Source organism: Asterias amurensis, chromosome 15 (assembly GCF_032118995.1).
Source record: "Asterias amurensis chromosome 15, ASM3211899v1".
In the NCBI taxonomy this organism is placed as follows: Eukaryota; Metazoa; Echinodermata; class Asteroidea; order Forcipulatida; family Asteriidae; genus Asterias; species Asterias amurensis.
This window is the reverse complement of record NC_092662.1, coordinates 12,686,955-12,706,888: the sequence shown is the minus strand read 5'-3', so window position 1 is coordinate 12,706,888 and position 19,934 is coordinate 12,686,955. Positions and strand designations below refer to the sequence as shown.

Genomic DNA, 19,934 nt, shown 5'->3' with positions numbered 1-19,934 from the left:
TTAGAGGGTCAAAACCAGGGGTCACCACTCACTCGACACTTTCGGGAACCTGGCTGGTGATGATATGGGGACTGAGTACACAAACCGACATGGTTGGCAAAACATTTCCCCTTAATTCAGAAAGTGCTTGCATTGACAGAATTTGCAGGATTTTAGATATCGACTCATTGAAAACTAATAATTTTCTATCATACTTATTCCATAAAAGACAAACTATAGGATTGGTAAATATCAAAATTTTACTGATTATAAAGTTGATTTGGGCTCGAAAAGAACAAAGAAAAATTTACTACAGTGGAACTTGAACCGGCAATGACCTCCGGATTAACATGCCTGCACTCTACCAACTGATTATAAAGCTATTACATGTATCACTTGGGTGCAGAAACTACTGCTCCACCAACTTGGGTATTAAACCCTAAGTTGGTGGTCTTTCTGTTAAAATCTGAATTTTTGATGAGGTTGTACCCAAGGTTGTGCGCAACTTGCTTTCTGGCTTACCAACTTGTCTATGCAGCTGAGTGGTTTACCGACCAATCATGCAAGGAGTTTGATAAAGTTGCCATGTGCCACATGCAGCTTTTACGCATAGTGCACTGTTGTGCGTTACTAAAATTATTGATTTGCCCGTGAAGATTTAACAACTTAACAACTGTGTGACACCAAGTCGGAACTTTCTATTAAAAGTTGTTCGCATTCATCAACAAGGCTTTTCAATTAAATGATGTTTTAAGTACTTTTAGTTCTATAGTTGTCAATAAACAATGCTTTTAAATTTGAGATAACCCAAGAGCATTTTTCTTATCTTCCAACAGGGTCCAGCTGGTCATGCCACACTCCTCAGCAGCTAAGATCGTTGCGCTTCGTCCAGCCGTCGAAGCCCTCATCTTCAATATGACTGCCAACCCGGATAATGTCATGTCGCCCTCCCCTCAGGACGAGACGTTGATGAACATCATACGCGAGCTCTCCTCACCAAGGGCGGGCTTCTTCGGAGGCAACAAAGAAGAGTCGTTTGAAGAATCAGGGTGAGTCATAAAATTTAGAAAACTTCTTTGCTTGAAATTTTTTTTGGCGGGGGCGGTCACCATTCTTTACTTACACGGCAAGCGCTGAATTTCAGAGGTAGCTGTGTAAGCAAAGAATGCCAGATAACGTTGACTAGGCAAGAGCACTAGCAGAAGTTCCCTGCTAACCTGTGAAATAAGCTTATCGTAATCAAAAAATATCCTCATTTCGTAAGCACAGATTCTTTGCTGATGGTTAGCAGAGCCATGCAATTGAGCTTGGGGCTCTTACATCATATAAAAAAAAAAAAATGTGCAATTTGCAGCAGATTAATAACCTTTATCTTCCAGTATGCGCTGATCCACCAATTAGATGCTCGAACTGAAGGGTGGTATAAAAACCTATATACTACTTCCAGTGTTTTTATTGCAAAGTGTGTATTGTGAGTGTCAATGCATTACGCTGCGTAAACGGACAGTGCAAAAGTTACATTCTAAACTTTGTGGGCGTGCATGCTGTTTGTCGCGAAATAACGTTCTAAAAATTTTAAACTTTGCGCATTTCAACGTGAGACTGGAAGATAAATTCGTTATAACATGCGCGCTCGTGGAATACGGAAAAATGTAGTGCGTCTTCCAGTTCTTCCAGTGCACTTCATGATAACTTATAATAGACCTTAAGCCAATCTCTCTCCTGCCGTTTCCCAAGGTGTATTATGAACTTGATGCCTGGGGCCTTTCTCAAACCTCGACTTGGGCTCAGCCTCAGGTTGAATGGTCTCTAACTGTTACCCAAAATATGGGGCTAGGTAGAGCACCAGCAGTTGAATCCGGAGGTAGCAGGTTCAAATCCAGCTCTTGGCAATTTTGTTTGTGTACTCCCAAAATTAATTGAAAGTTACCCTTGTGGTTTGTTTGTTCAGATGATCTTTCCGTCAAGGCAACTCGGCAAACTCCCACAAGGGGATATAAACACTAATCTGGCAACAGCCAATCTCTCTTAAAGGCAGTGGACACTATTGGTAATTACTCAAAATAGTTTGAATTTGAGGTCTCAAAATCAAGCATCTGAAAGCACACAACTTCGTGTGACCATGGTGCGACAAGAGTGTTTTTTTCTTTCATTAATATCTCGCAACTTCGACGACCGATTGAGCTCAAAGTTTCACAGGTTTGTAATTTTATGCATATGTTGAGATACACCAACTGTGAAGTCTAGTCTTTGACAATTACCAATAGTGTCCAGTGTCTTTAAATAAACTTTGGTTTTAAAATGCCTATGATTGTGAATTGCACATTAATCAATAAATTGTGATCCAATAACTAGAAGACAATACTTATTCTAGTCATTGTGAAATCATTGGTTAGCTTGGAAGGATTCGAACCCAGAACCTTGTGATTGCAAGTCCTGCAGTCTAACCACTGGACCACATGATAATTTTCTTTTCATTTGTCCCTTACAGACCCAGTGGTCCATCCGGCCCGTCCAGATATCGGTTCAGCAGACCCCCAGGTTATGAAGGTGTAGGCAGGGGAGGTCGCGGGGGCAGCAGAGGTGGCTTCAGAGCGGGTTACGGTGGTGGTGGTGGTGGGTTCAGAGGTCGAGGTGGCAGCTTCGGGGGAGGTCGTGGTATTGGATTTGGGGGAGGTCGTGGTGGTGGCTTCAGGGGTGGATACGGGGGAGGGAGTGGCTTCGGAGGAGGTCAAGGTGGTGGTGGATTTAGGGGAGGTCAGGGTGGTAGTGGATTTGGGGGAGGTAGGGGTGGTGATGGAGGGGGTCGTGGGGGATTCCGAGGATTCGGGGGGTTCCAAGGCGGGAGAGGAGGCAACTTCAGAGGAGGGAATCAAGGTGGGGGAGGATGGTAAAGGAAACTGCCATGCAATGAAAGGTTCTCATGTTCGTAAATGGTAAAGTTGGAAACAAAGCTTACTTCCTTGAAATATTGTTACGATTTCATTTACCATTTCAAAAGAAAATTTTGTTTATGAATATACTTGCTTGACAAAAAATTAGTACAAATAGCTTGTTGCAAACAATTTCCTAAGCAAAACTTTTTGGGTGCAATATTTTCTTACCAATTTTGTTGTTATTGTACAAGTTCTGATAACTGGTTTTTGCAGTGTCAATGTGAAGCCAAAAGTCAGTGCTTTGAAATGGGAGACAGCATCTGGTATACTTGGATGGCTAAAGTCCGGTTCATACTTCCTGCGAATGCGAATGCGATACGAATGTTGACATCACAAATTCGCAACAAATTATTCGCAGCAGTTCAACTTTGCTTAACTCACTTGCGAATATCGCTGCGAAAGGAGGGTTGTGGCGTCAAATTCACGTCAAATTCGCTTCGCATTCGCAAGAAGTATGAACCGGGCTTTAGTGTTCTACCAAAAACTTTGAGTAAACTTCACCTTGATTTATACCCAAAAAGATGAAACTTAATAGAGCCCATTTTGTTTTATACCTGCTCAAGCACTTAAAATAATCTAAGCACAACAAAACTATGCTTACAAGAATATAGTTACCAGCCAAATGATCAGGTCACATACACCGTTGTAGCTGGTATCCTGCTCATTTCTGCTAAGCAGGAAATAGATAAGCAGTGTTTTCTTCTTAAGAAGCTCTATGGTAGTGGGCCTACCTAGGTATACTTTGGGTTTGTTATTGTAATTATTGTATATTTCTTGTAATAAAACTAATGTAATTTTATTGTAATGTAGTGAATTTAATCACTGTAGCGCCAAGCCTGAGGAAACATGTACCAGAAACACAGGGGTTAACTCGTATTCTTCCAAGATTAGTGTTCTGGGTTCTTTTACGTGGCAATCCTAGTAATGTGGAACCTACAGCTTAAAGGCAGTGGACACGATTGGTAATTACTCAAAATAATTGTTGGCATAAAAACTAACTCGGTAACAAGCAATGAAGAGCTGTTGATAGTATAAAACATTGTGAAAAATGGCTCCCTATAAAGTAACGTAGTTTTCGAGGAAGAAGTAATCTTCCACTAAAATGTTTGAATTTGATTTTGAAACCTCGGAATTAGATTTTTAGGTACCAAAATCAAGCATCTGAAAGCACACAACTTTGTGTGACAAGGGTGTTTTTTCTTCCATTATTATCTACTGTATTACTCAATTAAATGGGCGACTTCTGAGACCATAGTAGGTGTTCAACTTAGAGTCCCACTTACCAACTCTATTCCATTGTTATCAGCGACTTTGATTCGAACAATGGTATATATATATGTGTGCACCTGCTATCGTCACAAAAGTATCTGATTGTTGCGGTACTTGCTTTAAAAAAAAATTATGAGACATCACCTTACATCACAAAGTTCAAACCCATTTATGTGAAAAACACAGAGTGTACTGTGCAGATCATAAATCGGTATAACAACAAAATTGTATTGACGTTATGTTTGAACTGTAAAATGTTAGTTCCCATTTTATGTTATTTTATTTTCTGTCCTTTCTGTTTCTGTTCTGTCAAAAGTAAATGACATAAACCATGAACAGTTATTGTTATGTAGTGTGATTCTTTAACAATAAAGTACAGTATTGCTTAAAAACACTTTTCATCTGAAATTCCAAATGAATTATTTTCGATTTATTAGTAGCTGAATTAGTTTGCCCAGTGTTTTTGTCCCCAAGAAAATTGTAGTTCAAAATGATAGCCCATAAAACGGTCAGGGCTCAATTTCCTAAAGCATACAATTTTCCCTTAGCACAACAAAAAAATGCTCTGCAAAAAATTTGGTACCAGCCAAAATTCCATTAAGTTTACATTGTTGCAACCAATGCCCCCCCCCCCCATTTTTCTTTTTGCAAAGACATTTGCTAAGCAATATTTTCTGCTTAACAGCTTTATGAAATGTAGCACATGTGTGTGGTGGTCAAGTGTGGAGACTTTCATGGATAATGGATAATAAGGAAATGTAAAGACCTGGAATTTATGGATTCCCCCATCACAGAAACTAGGGTAAAATTTACGAATTTTGGGCCCAATTTTGTAGAGCAGCTTTAGCGCAAAAACAAAAATAGCTAAGCACAACAAAATTATGGTTTCCAGAATAAGGTTACCAGTAAAAAATACTTTGCCACATCTACACTTTTTGACTGATATCCTGCTTATTTTGCTAAGCAGAAAGTTTTAAGCATTCATTTCTGCTTTGGCAGCTTAATGAAATTGTACCCTGCCATGGTCAATTTAAACTATTTTCCACTTACATTTCTCTTGAACAAGACCCATGTAAATGCCATTTACAATTTTGTTTATAATATATATCTGATGCAGGCCTGATCTGTGGGTGTGTGGGTGTAAATGAAGAAAAAAAGTAGTTTTACAAATATTGAAATTATCACAATGAAATGATAATTACTCTGGTAATTTTTAATTTCTAAAATAAAGATTTAAAATGGGGGAGGCGGTAACAGGCATCATTGTCTAAGTTATTTTATCTTTTATTAATCTGCAGTTTATTAATTTATTTTGTCCAAATTTGGGTTTCAATTGACAAACAAAAATGCTTTATGACTTAATTTGTTTAAAAATTTACTTGTTATTTTCTTCCCACTTGCTTATTGACACCAATTGTATTATTTGATGTAGTTTAATTAGTTCAATTCAAACATACTTTGCCAGACAGTCATTTCAAAAGTCGTAGTCTTAGTTGGAGCATGTTGGAGAAGCGGTCCCAAATGTTTGATTCAAACCAGAAGAAGGTGTGTGAAATTCTTGAAATTTCTTGGAACAATTATCTCGTATTAATTTCCTTTGTATGATTGTGTAGCCATTGTAATCCAAACCGACTTGTAGCTTTCCTTTGGAGTCTTAATGATGGGTGGTGTGGTGTAAAAATAGGCACGGTGGTGTGGTTACAAAAGCAATTCACTGCAGGAAGCAACTCGGTTTCTTTTGCTTTGTACGCTATCGAAACTAAATTACCTCACATAAGAATCTTAGTATATTGGGTTAGTATATTGGGTTATGTTTTGAGGAAAGGGTTAACAACGATTGGAAAACAGCTTTTCGAAAGAAGAAAAAAATCATTTGTGCCCTGTTATTATATCACTTCCATATTTTGTTTCTACAAAAGCAACCACCTCCAGCCCTCCCCCTATGTAACAAAAATTTAAATAATATTAGGCTGAGAAAAAAGTTATAAAAAAGTTATAAATAGGAATAAAGTAATGTCAGCGACTGACTTTCTTCCTATTTCAGAGACTAAATAAGAGATACATAAGCTTTGCGTGCGATCAATTCGTTCATGTTATTTTTACAAAAGAATTTAAAAAATTGTGTCCACGAAATAAATTCCACTTGAAAAGTACATAAATTTAAAAGGCGCCAGCATGCAGCAGACGGCAAAAGTTTCATTTGAGTGGAGACCACAAAAAAGCGGGGATCCCACTGTGGAGACTTGTTTCCGCCTCGGTAAACGCATTGTGTGTACGATTTGAATGAGCTAGGTGGAACGGAACCAGGCTGTGTTTAGCAGTCAATGCATTTTCACCATTGAAGTTTTAGTTGGACTTTTTAGTGCATGCAGAGTAACAAACATGGCAGGACTACTTTGGAGTTTGTCAGGATTTCACCGGCGAAGTTTTACAACTCCTCGCCCAGTTTTCCTCCTTTTAGCTTATCTCTGTACTGCAGTCCTAGCACAGGAATCTGCTGTTCCTTGCTACGACGAAAATGGCCGGGCCCAGAGATGTCAGCCCGAGTTTGTGAATGCCGCTTTCGAGTTGGACGCCGAGGCTACCAACACTTGCGGCCAGTACCAGGCGAAGCGGTACTGCAGACAGACGGGAGTGACGGGGGCGACCCGGGCCTGTGCTTACTGCGATGCCTCGTCGGAGCAGTCAAGCCACCCGGCGAATTACTTGACTGATTACCATAAGGAAAAGAGGATGACATGGTGGCAGAGTGACACTATGTTGGAAAGAATTCAATTCCCTAATTCTGTCAACCTCACAATTTCGCTAGGTAAGGTTTTAAAACATTTTTTTTAGTGTGAATTTATTGCCCACCTGTACTTCTGTTTAGTTTAATACTTTTAAAAAAGAAACACATCACTAAATCATATTTTTATTTTGTAATGTTAGGGTGGGGTTTGGATAAATGTTGGTCAAAGTTTGTTCTTCCGCATCTTCCTTTCAACTTTTTAAGTGCTGCTTCAATAATTGAAGTCTATAAATATAGTATGAGGATATTACCATTTTTAATCATTTGTCTTTGTGGGCAATTCAAGTGCCACAAAGTGTTTTTTCCGCTTTTTGTTTGTTGTGCTAGGCCTATAAATATGATAAATAAAAACATAACAAACAAACTATTTAATTAAGGAAATAAAAGGGTAGCGAAGAGTTCTTACACAGCCGTTTATTAAAGCCGACAGGGTCGAATTAGCGCCACCAACGCTCCTGCAAGGTTTTAATCGGACGTTTAAGAACGAGTCACTACTCTTTTATTCCCATTCATAAATGCCCTTTTGTTAAAAAACGAAAAAAAATAATAATACAATTACAGACACTTTGACAGTTAAAAATTCAAGGTTTGAAATATTTTTTTCAAAAACTTTGTGAAGAGTCTGTTGCACGTGGGTTGTGTGTACGCGCGCACTTAGAAATAGATTACGCGCACGCGCTAAGAAGTAGATAACGCGCTGTTACTAATACTAATAGCTATGAATTGCAGTCCGCGTGATAATCTTGCACGCCTGACACGCGGAAGCCAGCCGGTTATAAACACTGGTCATTATCAACCGTTTAAACGCCCCCACGTGACGTGCTCTCCACCAATATGAGTAGAGAAACTGTCTGGGGTATTTATGAATATTTTTTTTTTTTACTATGGTGCTTATCTCATGCTATTACCATCAATTATCCACTTGCTACACATCTCACAGTTGTTTTTTGGAATACGACAAACCATGTGTTGGTTAAAATTTTGCAATTTTGTTGACCCCTTTTTCAGCATTTTGAATGTAACATTTTAAATGTATCTAGATCATGTATAAAAATGTTGAAAGGAAATTTACCAAGAGCTTTGATTAACCCTGCTCTCTGCAACAGCATTAAGCCTTGCTGATGTGCATGATTTACCTGTAAAGAAACTTCTCTCAAAGTTGTAATTTTTCATTGCAAAGAAGAACTAAAAATGAAAACCAAGGCTAGTGTAGTAGTGTACCCTTTAAAATTTAAAATTAAACCCAAAAATGTTTCTATTCAGCTCGGTCAATGGATTGTTAAAACTGTTCTGGTAAAAATTTGCATTTTATTTGTAGCCAAAACAGGAAACAACAAAAATTTCATTGTCACACCACTGGAGTAAAAAATTCATCCTTGCTTTTTTTTTGTAAAGCTAAAATTTACCAACTGAAGCATATCCAGAGTGCAAATACTACCTATGCAATGGGCAACAGTGCATTTCACGCTTCACTGGAGTGTTTTCCCGGCCTGTTAAACCAACTCTTTCAACAAGGCCATAGACTGTTACATTCTTCCTAGATGCACAGTGATTATTTACCTTGATGATAAAATGCCTGAAAAAGGTACATATTGATTTGTTGGTCAGGAAGGCCAAAGATCACTTTCAGCAAAGTGCCCTTCTGAATGACGTGATTGTACTGAATGAGAGCGGTTATCAAGAAAGCTTGTATTAATTTATAAAAACCAAGGCGCCTCGACCCTCTCTGTACACAGTGTAAAGTTCATTTTGTGTATTAACCATACATTGTAAGTTCCAATTGCCCAATAACGTTTCCCCTTCCAATATAACAAAAATGTTGACTGGCGACAATTTTGACAAAATGAACTTACTTTACTGTGTTTTACCACACACTTATTACTGTATACTTATTACTACTTCACTGAGTCAAGTAGAAACAAAATTTCATAGATTTACTACTGGGATTCAAACACACAACTTTGCTTTTCTAGTCTTAGAGCAGATCTTACTAGAATCAACGAGCTTGCCCATTTGCTAAAGGCCTTACTTATGCTGCTATTAAAACATTTAAACAGAATTAAGAAGTGACTACGGTATAGGAAACTTGCAGATACAACTGTGTAAATTTCTTTAGGGTAGAGCGTTGGCTCTGAAAAGAGCTGGTGTAATCTCAATATTTCAAACAGTATAAATAAAATACAACGTTTGTAAAGCAATAGGGCAGTCTCCCTATGATTCTGATACAGATGTACTATGAGAGATGCAACAACATACACAAATATAAAGTTTCACTAAATCATCATGGTGACTGACCGTGTACCACAAGCTGTTCAAGCTGAAACGGAACATTTCAATAATTCAGAAGCTTCTATTTCAATAAAATCATCACATAGTAGTATTATTTATGAATGAACCTTTTCCCAAAGCTACCTTGCATCGCCCCTTTAAATTAACCTGCATCAGAGGCATGTGTTATGAAGGAGATGTGTCTTGATGAACATATTAGATAACCTTGAAGAATTTCTTACTCTTCTTTAAAAGGCAGGCATTCCTTGACAGTGAAGTGAGTCAGATATGAATGAACTTGATAAATGAGAGAGGTAGCTCTTGACAAATTACTTTAAATCTTTCCAAATCTGCTGGACTTGGGGTTGTTTTATTTCCTGTGTGTATTAAAAGGGAAAGACAGGAAAATGGAAAAATTATAAGCAGGGTGCTGAAAGAATGCTTTTAAAATTAATAGGTTATGACAATGTTTGAAAGTTCACTACTAAGTAAATTGACATCAGAAATAAAATTATACGCCAAAATTAACAAGAATAAAAAAAAAAAGCCTACAGAAAAATGTTTTAGTCACATGTGATTTAGAGCAAAGCAGTATGAAATACTACCCAAAGAATAATAAAATATTATAAAACTCTACCATAAAATATTTTTATTGCCAGCAAGTAAACAAACAAGATTCTAGATAAACACCGCAGGTCCACTTCATGATAACACAAACAAAATCCCAAAGTTGTTGAACTTTGCGTAAATAAAAAATATGAAAAACCTGTTGGTGACTCAGACACTGCGGTTTTTGGTTTTTCCTCAGCGAAAACCCTCCCAAATGAAAAGGACCTGAAGCCCTATACATGCCAAACCCCAAGATACAACAAGATTTCCCCATTGATTAAGAGCAAGGCCATCACCCTGTCTTGTTTGTGGAGATCAGTGGTTTTGTGTTGGCCCATTCCTTGGGAAGTTGACATAATACCTATGTAAATTTTGTGGAATTTAAGGGAGAAAGAAAAATCATTCAGAGCACATAACAGCAGGTCTGGAAGGTACCTCTGGGGTCTTTTCAGCCTGGGCTGGATTTATTCATTGTTGAATTGGTTTTGTTTGGTGGGGGATGTCTGTAGTGGGTTTTAATCTGATGTAAAAACAGCGTTTGGCCGAAGGTTGGTGTTTGCTGCCTGGGGTTCAGAAGAGGGTATAAGGAGGGGGTGGGTTATGTGTCTTATAAATATAGAATCCTGGACAATTGACAGATGAGACTTTTCAATGTTGTTCTACAGTTGTAAATTTGCAGGAATACAAAAATGATAGTTCTCCCTTGTCTGAAGGACACCGCTATATTTTAAAGCCAGGTGTAAATCTGATAAATGAGATTGTTTTTCTCACCCTGCTATACTCCAAACTGTACAAATACTGTAACATTGCTAAGGACCCCGGTCAGGAAAAACCTGGACAGTGCAAGTGTAAACGGCCTCTGCTGTATGTATCAGCCTCTGGAACAATGTGCATTATTTCTCAAAGAGCTGAGACTCACCGTGTTTTCCCTTTTAACAGTGGTCTGCTGTCCAAGTGCTAGTTAAAACACATCAGGAACAGTCAGAATTCACTTCAAGTGGTCCGGCTGGCTAGTTCAGTGTTGAAAAGCATCCTTTATTCATTTGAAATATAACGGACTATTGAAAAAGCTGGTGGACTAGTAAAATGACAAGCTAAACTGGTCACTGCTATAACTTGCCCATCACAAAAAAGTTTAATTGTCATAATTTTTATACTTTTTCAAGACCTCATATTTAGAATTTGAGGTCTCGAAATCAAGCATCTGAAAGCACACAACTTTGTGGGACAAGGGTGTTTTTTTCTTTCATTATTATCTCGCAACTTCGACGACGGATTGAGCTAAAATTTTCACAGGTTTGTTATTTTATGCGTATGTTGAGATACACCAACTGTGAAGGCTAGTCTTTGACAATAATTACCAATAGTGTCCAGTGTCATTAATAAGGTAGTTTTTGTTTGATACACTTCTTCCTTGTGAAACTTTTATGAGAACAAGTTTTCTGAATTGTCTTTATGGGAACCTTAAAAATATGATACCCGGTACTTGCTCTACGATAGCAGTCACTGACAAATTTGACCCTGGGTGGAGGTAAAAGGCATTGTATTTTATTGGGCTAGTGCAAACATGAGGTGTTTGCTAACTTTGATTGTAGTTCCATTGACTTTTTGTGCATGGTGTGAGTACAAGACCCTCAGGTTAATGTGGTGAGACTGCACTACATTAACAGGCAGTAACTTTAAAGGCAGTGGACACTATTGGTAATAACTCAAAATAATTAATAGCATAAAACCTTACTTGGTAACGACTAATGGGGAGCTGGTGATAGTATAAAACATTGTGAGAAACGGCTCCCTTTGAAGTAATAAAGTTTTCAAAAAAGAAGTAATTTTACCATGAATTTGATTTCAAGACCTCAGAACTAGATTTGGAGGTCTTGAAATCAAGCATCTGAAAGCACACAACTTCGTGTGACAAGGGTGTTTTTTCTTTCATTATTATCTTGCAACTTCGACGACCAATTGAGCTCAAATTTTCACCGGTTTGTTATTTTATGCATATGTTGAGATACACTAAGTGAGAAGACCGGTCTTTGACAATTACCAAATAATGTGCAGTGTCTTTAAGAGCACTCATTAACCAAAGTATGGTTTTTACCAATGGCCAGCGGTTTCATTTTCTTGTTGGAAATATTTGACTCCAGGATTGGTAGAAATGACAAAACTGTCACAGAGAGTGTTTATGTTTTTGTGTGATCAATGAAAAAAACTTGTGAAATGTGGGCCAAGTCCGTTGTGAGAGTCGGGAGAAAACGATGAAAACCCATGGTGCATTATTTTTAGCATGTAAATTCATTGTCCTTGATTTTGGTTGTATGGACCAAAATCAGCTGATTGCGTTTTTATTTTTACGTTGACTTCATTTCCGAGGGTAATTTTTCACAGGGAAAATGATTCTACAATGAACTTCACAACAGTAAGCATTCAGACTAATACAATTAAACTTCCTGCCAATCCTGTATAATTAATGATATCTGCTCTACAGTATTTTATCAATTTGCCAAAATGGCTCTTTCTACGGAGCATAGAAATGGGATGCTTAGCACCAGCTCTATAATAGACCCCTTCCCATAGCTATGTCACTAAACTACTTTTGATTTGAGTGTTTACTCTTTGGCAATTCATCGAGGTCGAGGAAAATGTTTTTCTCAAGAAAATATGCAATCTACAGTAAGTCATTAAGGTTGAGGGAAAAGTTGCCTGAGGTGACTCCACCAATGGCTTAAAAAGTCTCTATTCTTGAGCCACCTGACAGGCAATGTCACACGTTGTAGTCAAAGGGAGGGGTGGAGGGTTGGGTTGAGTTACTTTTCTTGTCCAATCTCCTTTCTCATCTGTCCCTTAGAAATTGCCCAAGCTAAACATTTAATTCACATTCCATTCCTTCTAATGTATGGGGACCAAAAGTTAATTTGTAAATTCCTCGTGTCTCTGCATCAAAGTAATGAATCATGTTTCCTATTCAATAAACAGGCATGGTATTCTTCCTACTTAATAAGTTTTTTTTTCTTCTGATTTGTTTGCCCTTGGAAAAATTGTTATTAACAAGGCCTGAAAATCTTATAGTCTACACCATGTGTTCATTAACTTAGTGAGCGTATGTTAGGTCATGGAGGTACCTCCATGGTTAGGCCAGCCCCTGTACTCAATAAATGTCCCTACTTTTTTTCCAAGGTCCAAATATCTTTTCTGATCCATCCTCCATGATTCTACCTACCATGGTCTAGTGAATCATGTCCCATCCAATCTTGTTGATGGTTTTAAATAAGTCCCCTAAAAGTTACAAAACAACTTGCATCATGTTGATCCAGATTGGTGTGGTTGGGCCCCAGTGAATAGCATACCAGTGTTGTGATGTAATGAACGCCTGTGTTGAATGCCAGTTGTATAAGCAGGAAACTGGGATTATCTGCACTAATGCTTTCTATTTACCCCCTCCTGAAATGTTCAGTCCCTGCAAGCATGGATCGTAGAGAAATACCTCTCTATTCATAGACAGTGACCTGCCTATCAAAGCACATAATGGTGGGAATGTTGTCTTTCGTTCTCAAGGATGTTTCAAATAACAAAGGTTGGATCCAATTTAATTGTTTCATTCAAAAGCAACACTGATGATCCCAAAAATGGGACAGTTGTAAACATATAGTGCATGTAGTCTACATGTTCAGTAGATCATACATGTACTTGAAGAAAACCACCGCACCCACAGCAATTGTAGTGGTGCCCAGTGCTTTTGCTGTGGTGCCCTCTGCAAGGGTCCAATGCAAGCTAATGGTGCGTTCGTTTAGCTTCCCTGGGTCTGCTCACTCGGGGGAGCCCCTGACAAGAGCTAAACGAACAACCACTCACCGCTCTCGTAGTGACGTCGTTTACCTGGGGCCAGCCCCCAACTTACCCACTCCACAAGCAGGGCACTGGGGGCTGACCTGGGTGAGCCCCTGGAATGACGTCAAAAGCTATCCGAACACACCGGGGATGACCCAGGGAAGCTAAATGAATGCACCCATTCATTTCCCCCATAGAAGTGCCCCTTTACCAGAGGAAAACTGCTGTGCTCCTTCAAGAGTGAAGTTCATGGTTTAAGGCAGGAAATCTTGACGCACAATACCCCCCCCCCCCCCACAGTTTATAAGCCTCAGCATTGACTATAAACTGTGTTTTTTGGATTGCGCGTCCCCCTACCCCTTTCCAGGCCCTCACCAGTCCCAAATTAATTGTCAACCTCTTACATTTGAAGCAGACTCTGTTTTGCATGAAGACATGGTTGTTCTGCCTCAAATAGTAAGTAATAAACCACCAAGGAAACTGACTAAAGGGTTGCACAAAGCCAAATAAACTGTAGCAGGAATTAAAGCGGTGGTTGTGACATCTGGATTAATGTGCCAGGGGTCTATTTCACAAAGATAGTCCTAACCATAGAGTTATATATAAGAACTTGAGGGCGCACTGGCCTATATATGCGCCCCTGCATGCGCGCAGGCGGCCATTTTCTAAGTTGACAAAACAGCCATCTCACAGCTTGTGTTTGTGTGGCCATTTTGTATGTTGAACAAACAGCATCGCGTGAGCGTTCAATAAAAAAACCTCAAACGTGTATTTCATATTCAACGCGCGTACAGAATGGCGTGCGTGTCATCTTGCGATCCTGTCGCGTTTGTGCAAGCAGCATCACCAGTGCGCCCTCTAGGTCTTATAATAACTCTATGGCCTAACTTACATGTAGGACTTGTCAAAGGACTATTTAGGAGGTATACCTTAAAAGGTTAGTCCTAAGTGAAAAAGTATCTCGAGATAGTATTGACTCTTTGAGAAAACCACCCACCTGCACACTAAGCTACCTATCAACCCTATGTGGACGGACTCCCTATTTTGTCCATATCATTGTTTGGAGTTCCAGTCAGAAGCCAAAGTTGTGGTAGCCTACATGTTACATCACTCAACATAACTCAACACTTGTTTCATTTCATGTACAACATTTAATTTGTAACAATAAAGACAGCGTCAGTGTGTTTTTGTCATCAGCAGCAGTATATGACAGTGTGAAACTTTGACTGAACTTGTCAGTTCACACTGCCTTTTCCCTCTTGTTGTGTGTACTGAATTCTGATTAAAAAGTTGAGTTTGTGGTTAAAGTGGTTTGTTTCAGATCCACCACAACCGGTGAGAGACAGAACTACGCTGAGTAGTACTGCAGGTCTCTAAATACCCCACAGCACCCACAATGATTGTCGTTGTGCACTGTGCTTATCAATGCTGTGAAGCCCTGTGCAAGGTTCCTGTACAAATTTACATTTTCCTCATAGATTAGAGGTTCCCCTTTTACCAGAACAAAATACCTGTGCCCCTGTAAGAGTTGAGCACAAGGTATGGTACTGTTACCATTATAAAGGGTTACAATTATGATTTGTATTTTGCTTGCCTATGCTTACCTTTTGTTGTATTTTATCCTCTCATTTTTTGAAGTTTTGTCTGAAAAAATAAAAAAATAATAAAATAAACTTTAGATCCTTGATTGTTTTACCACCATGCAAACTTTTGAATCTTACGTAAACATCAACTACTTTCCTCTGTCCATGATTACCAAGTACAGCAAGTCAAAACAGTCAGGGGAGTCAGGTTGGCTCAATGGTTTCTGTTCCTGCCTTTCACCTCGGTGAACCCTGGTTCGAGCCCTGGCCAGAGCCTTGCATGTGGATATCCGATTGCCTTTTTCAGTCTCTACTTAAACCTGACTGCATGGGTTTTCGCTAGGGGTTTTCCTCCCAAGTTTAAAACTGAAGTTTCTTCATTGTCTTCTCTACAAAAAAAAGTGGGTGTGAAGTTTCAAAGAGCCTTTTTAATGTATGGCAGACACTATAGGAGTGTACTGTTTGGTTTGGGTGTATACACACAAATTTATCCAAACCAAATAGTGTCATTATGAATGTGTTCATCATAGGATGAGTCTGAGTAGGATTTGAAACTTGCATGGTGGAATTACGATCCAGTAAGGTTTGTGGTAACACCGTGTTATGTTCTAATTCTCCAGAAGACGATGAGAACATACTGATCGAAACATTGAGTTGAAACCTACGGTTCTTTTCAGAACCACCCCACTCAATTAGAGATTATCATTCTATGGTGTTACCGCACCTTGATGAAGGATGAGTGTGTAATTCAGATTCAGAATAGCATAGTTTCAATTGAGTGACCATAGTGTAAATATTGTGCTGTATTCTGGAAGTCATTGGGATTCTGTCTGACAGTTGACCTCCGTCTATGGGTTCATGGGGACAAGAGTACAGGAACTAGTGGGAGACCACAATGCCAGTTTAGTAAGCATTCATTGTTTAGTCTGTCTCTTTCATGTCCTTGTGTTGGGATAAAGCCTGATATATTTATGACTTTTTTTTTGCCTGTGGTTTGTGGGCACAATAGAAGTTGGACAATTACCTGTTCAGGCAAAGTGGAAAGGAATAGCTGGTTCAAGCGTTCTGAATCTACTGGCTGTATGTATTTCTACATGATGAGCCATAGGGGAGCTATATATGAGTAACTGTATGAGACCATGGTGCAGGGTTCTACACAGGATTTTAAAAACTATAGTTTTTGATGTTTGTTTCTTGGTGTTTATCTTTGGTTTTTTTAAAGGCAGTGACACCTGGTAATTACTCAAAATAATTGTTAGCATAAAAGCTTACTTGGTAACAGTAATACTTGGTAACAGTAATGTAGTTTCGAGAAAGAAGTAATTTTCCACTAAAATATATTTGAATTTGATTTTGAGACCGCAGAATTAGATTTTGAGGTCCCGAAATCAAGCATCTGAAAGCACACAAATTCGTGCGACAAGGACATTGTTTCTTCCATATTAATCTCTCGCAATTTCAACGACCAATTGAGCTAAAACTTTCACAGGTTTATTATTTTTATGCATATGTTGAGATGTACACCAAGTGAGAAGACTGGTCTTTGACAATTACCAATAGTGTCCAGTGTCTTTAAAAACCCTACTGTAAGCCATGCTTTAAAGATGTACATGTAACATTGAACAAAAAGTGCTAGTAGTTGACATGATCCAAAAATTTACATTTAAGTTTTGAATATCTATATCCATAGAGGTGACAAATTTAGAAGCTCTCATGTAAGTACATATTGCACGAAACAATCCATCCAGGTGGTAGATGTCATTCAAAACTAAAAATTAATTATGGTCAGAATTCAAGGATTATTTCAGGTCCATCATCCATATTTCTATTCATTTCAATTCTGGTCTTGTATATAAACTTCTGTCTTGAGAATTTTTTGAGCTAAAAGCCCTGCTAAAAATACATGAATATCTCTGTTTCAAAACACATAATCCTGCCCCTTTATTTATACAACAAACAGTCCTTATTGTAACACATTGTGAGTTAAAGAATCATAAATACATTATTGAGCATGTGTGTTTATATTGTGAACATTTTACAACCTGGGTCTGACCCTCACTGCGTGCAGTAAATCACAGTTTGTACTATCAACCGATAAATAATATCGCATTACACTGTCATTATATACAACAACCCGCTTGGAAAGAGAAAACCTGCCATGCAAAGACCAGCCACTGCACACCCACTGCGGCAAGAATGCGAGGCGTAGTGACGTTGGTAGAAGTTATTACTTGAGGGCGAGTGCCCTGAGAGAACAGCTGATGAGCAGATTGAGAACGGGGAGGGTTGTGGCTGCACTGGCCCTGGCCGCGATGGCGACACACATGTCCTCAAGATTGCTAGGGAATTTAGACTGGGAGTTGTTTGGGAAAATTAAATCTGGCAACTGGTTAATGGGTGAAACTAGGGATGTGTGCTCAACCTCAGGACATTGAGGAAATTAATGTAGTTAGTGGGATTTGAGGCATTGCATGGTGAGGTATCGATTCGGTTTGTGGTAACACCATGTGTAGGCTTCAGAGAACGATTTCGTCCAGCACTTTTGCATAGCAATATTTAGACTGACAAGTTTTGTGCACACTGAGTGCTAGTAATATTATTGAGTAGCAAATTATGATTTTTGTGATAAATTTTGTGTAGCATTTTGCTCTGCTATACAAAATCAAACAAAGTAAGTTGTTTACATGTAGCAGCAAATCTAAAGATACTACAGCTTGGTGCATCTCCACAGAGTCAAGCTAAGGTCATAGCCGGTGTACATTGCATTGATCTCTTGCCTTAGGATTTGACATCAGCCCCCTGCTGGGGAGTAGCGGGGTACCAGAGTGACCCCTTCAGATCATCTCATATGGGTTATGTATGGCAATTCAATATTTGTACATGCATATAGAGAAAGGACCATAGTGCAAACCTGAAATATACATATGGAGTGTGAACTATACCCATCAGTGGCCCCATTGCACTCAAATACATGTTGGTATGTCTTCAATGATACTTTTGTCGCCATCTTCATCCAGTTCCCTATGTTGTAGTTGCTTATAAATTGTACTACCACTGAGTAGATTTTCACAATTTGGGAGACTTCTCAGTTATGAAAAGAACTGTTCAGCTTTTGAACTACTACCCGGGTGGAAGGTAGAAATTTTGCTTTAGTAGATCTATGGGACTTCTCGTTATAGTTCCTTGCTTGTTTAGCCCTTGAAATAAGATCAGACTTGGGTGCAGTTTTTCCTCAGCAATCAAACACTTACACTACAGAGGATTCAGATTGAATTCCAGAGGAAACTGATTTCAAGGATGACCAGAAGTTTGACAAGCACCTAGAAGCTTTCCCCAAAAAATGAAATTGTTGTATGAACAATTACTAGCTTAAATAGGATTTGAGGCATTGCATGGTGAGGTATCAATGCATATTTGGTTTGCGGTAACACCATGTGTGTATCTACTTGCCAGGTAGAGTTTGTTCTTAGAGAACTGTCTTGCTTTATTCTACTGCCGCGGAGTAGATAATCGGAGGTTCGGGAGACTTCTCAATAGTTAAAAAGTTAACAGTTAAAAAGTTAATAGTTAAAAAGTTAATAGTTAAAAAGCAGGACAGTTCTTTTCAGAACTGAGAAGTCTCCCGAACCTCCGATTATCTACTCCGCGGCAGTAGAATAAAGCAAGACAGTTCTCTAAGAACAAACTCTACCTGGCAAGTAGATACACACAAGGTGTTACCGCAAACCAAGTAGACAAGTTCTCAAGATTCTGTTGAGGTAGCTGAAGATTTCAAGAGTCATGCCCTGTTTTTGACTTGTTTTCAATCCACATACGAGTCTGGTGCAGGAATGTGCATGGGTAAATGGTCACATTGTGAGCGGCTAATTGTACCCCTTGTATTCGGGTGACAATAAGGAGCTTTAGAGCTCAGCCCCAGTGTCCAAACATGAATAAATACAAAGAAATCAGTTACAGAAACCTGCTGGATTGTTGGCTAAACAGGCAAGCTCCCCAGGAACCTGGGGGGGGGACGAAAGGGCTAGACTTGCTACAAGTCTGTCTAGAGTTTTCTTTTTCAACATCTGCTTGATTTATTCACAAAAGGGATGGATAAGTGGACTGTGGTAATATGTTCATATGATGTGACAGTGTTTATTTTAAGCAGTCCTGTTTGTCACTGTGCATTGTTACCTTGTACAATAACTAGGAGTACATTTCCCTGCGAGGTGTGAACATGAAAAACTGCAATGAATGATTATGAACAACCTTGGCGGCCCTTGGGGCATGTACTTCAACCATTAAGTAAATAGTTACACTAGTTCAGTTACTAAAACAAGCATGGTACATTTATGCATTGTAGGCTTTGGATTCCTAGCAATTTTCATGATTTCTTGATTTTTCTTTGATCTCCATTCACCTTCAGGTGTTCTTGAAAAAATTGTTTTCTTGGAAATGTTTATTTTAATACTCTTGTATAGTAGTACTTTAGAAAGTGGAAAAAGAGGACACCAGGCCTGTATGCTTCGTTTTTGAAAGGGCAAGGGCACCAAGGCGTTTTCTCCTTGGTAAAGGGCACCCTATGAGGAAATTGTAAATTTTTACTGGAGCATTTCAAGGGCATCACGGCAATGACCAGGGGGCATCGAGGCAGTCGCCTTCATTGCCTCCGTGAAGTATCGGGCCTGGGACACTTAT

At 38.9% G+C, this 19,934-nt stretch overlaps 2 protein-coding genes and 1 long non-coding RNA gene across 4 annotated transcripts in view; 2 read left to right on the top strand and 1 right to left on the bottom strand.

The window, feature by feature from the left end:
• Positions 1 to 3,837, top strand: part of LOC139948408 (ATP-dependent RNA helicase A protein-like) — a 35,492-nt gene extending 31,655 nt beyond the window's left edge. The window contains exons 29-31 of the mRNA XM_071946553.1: positions 816 to 1,028; positions 2,471 to 2,869; positions 3,726 to 3,837. Of these exons, the coding sequence (XP_071802654.1) occupies positions 816 to 1,028; positions 2,471 to 2,869; positions 3,726 to 3,837 (724 nt within the window). The remainder of the gene's footprint in view (positions 1 to 815; positions 1,029 to 2,470; positions 2,870 to 3,725) is intronic.
• A 2,672-nt stretch (positions 3,838 to 6,509) lies between these two features.
• LOC139948339 (laminin subunit gamma-1-like) overlaps positions 6,510 to 19,934 on the top strand; it is a 78,119-nt gene continuing 64,694 nt past the window's right edge. The window contains exon 1 of the mRNA XM_071946475.1: positions 6,510 to 6,998. Within this exon, the coding sequence (XP_071802576.1) occupies positions 6,567 to 6,998 (432 nt within the window). The 5' untranslated portion in view covers positions 6,510 to 6,566. The remainder of the gene's footprint in view (positions 6,999 to 19,934) is intronic.
• Positions 7,067 to 19,934, bottom strand: part of LOC139948340 (uncharacterized) — a 43,937-nt gene continuing 31,069 nt past the window's right edge. For both annotated transcript variants that reach the window (XR_011787435.1, XR_011787436.1), the window contains exons 3-4: positions 15,279 to 15,318; positions 7,067 to 9,617 (exon numbers count right to left, since the gene is read on the bottom strand). This is a non-coding gene — a long non-coding RNA (uncharacterized lncRNA). The remainder of the gene's footprint in view (positions 9,618 to 15,278; positions 15,319 to 19,934) is intronic.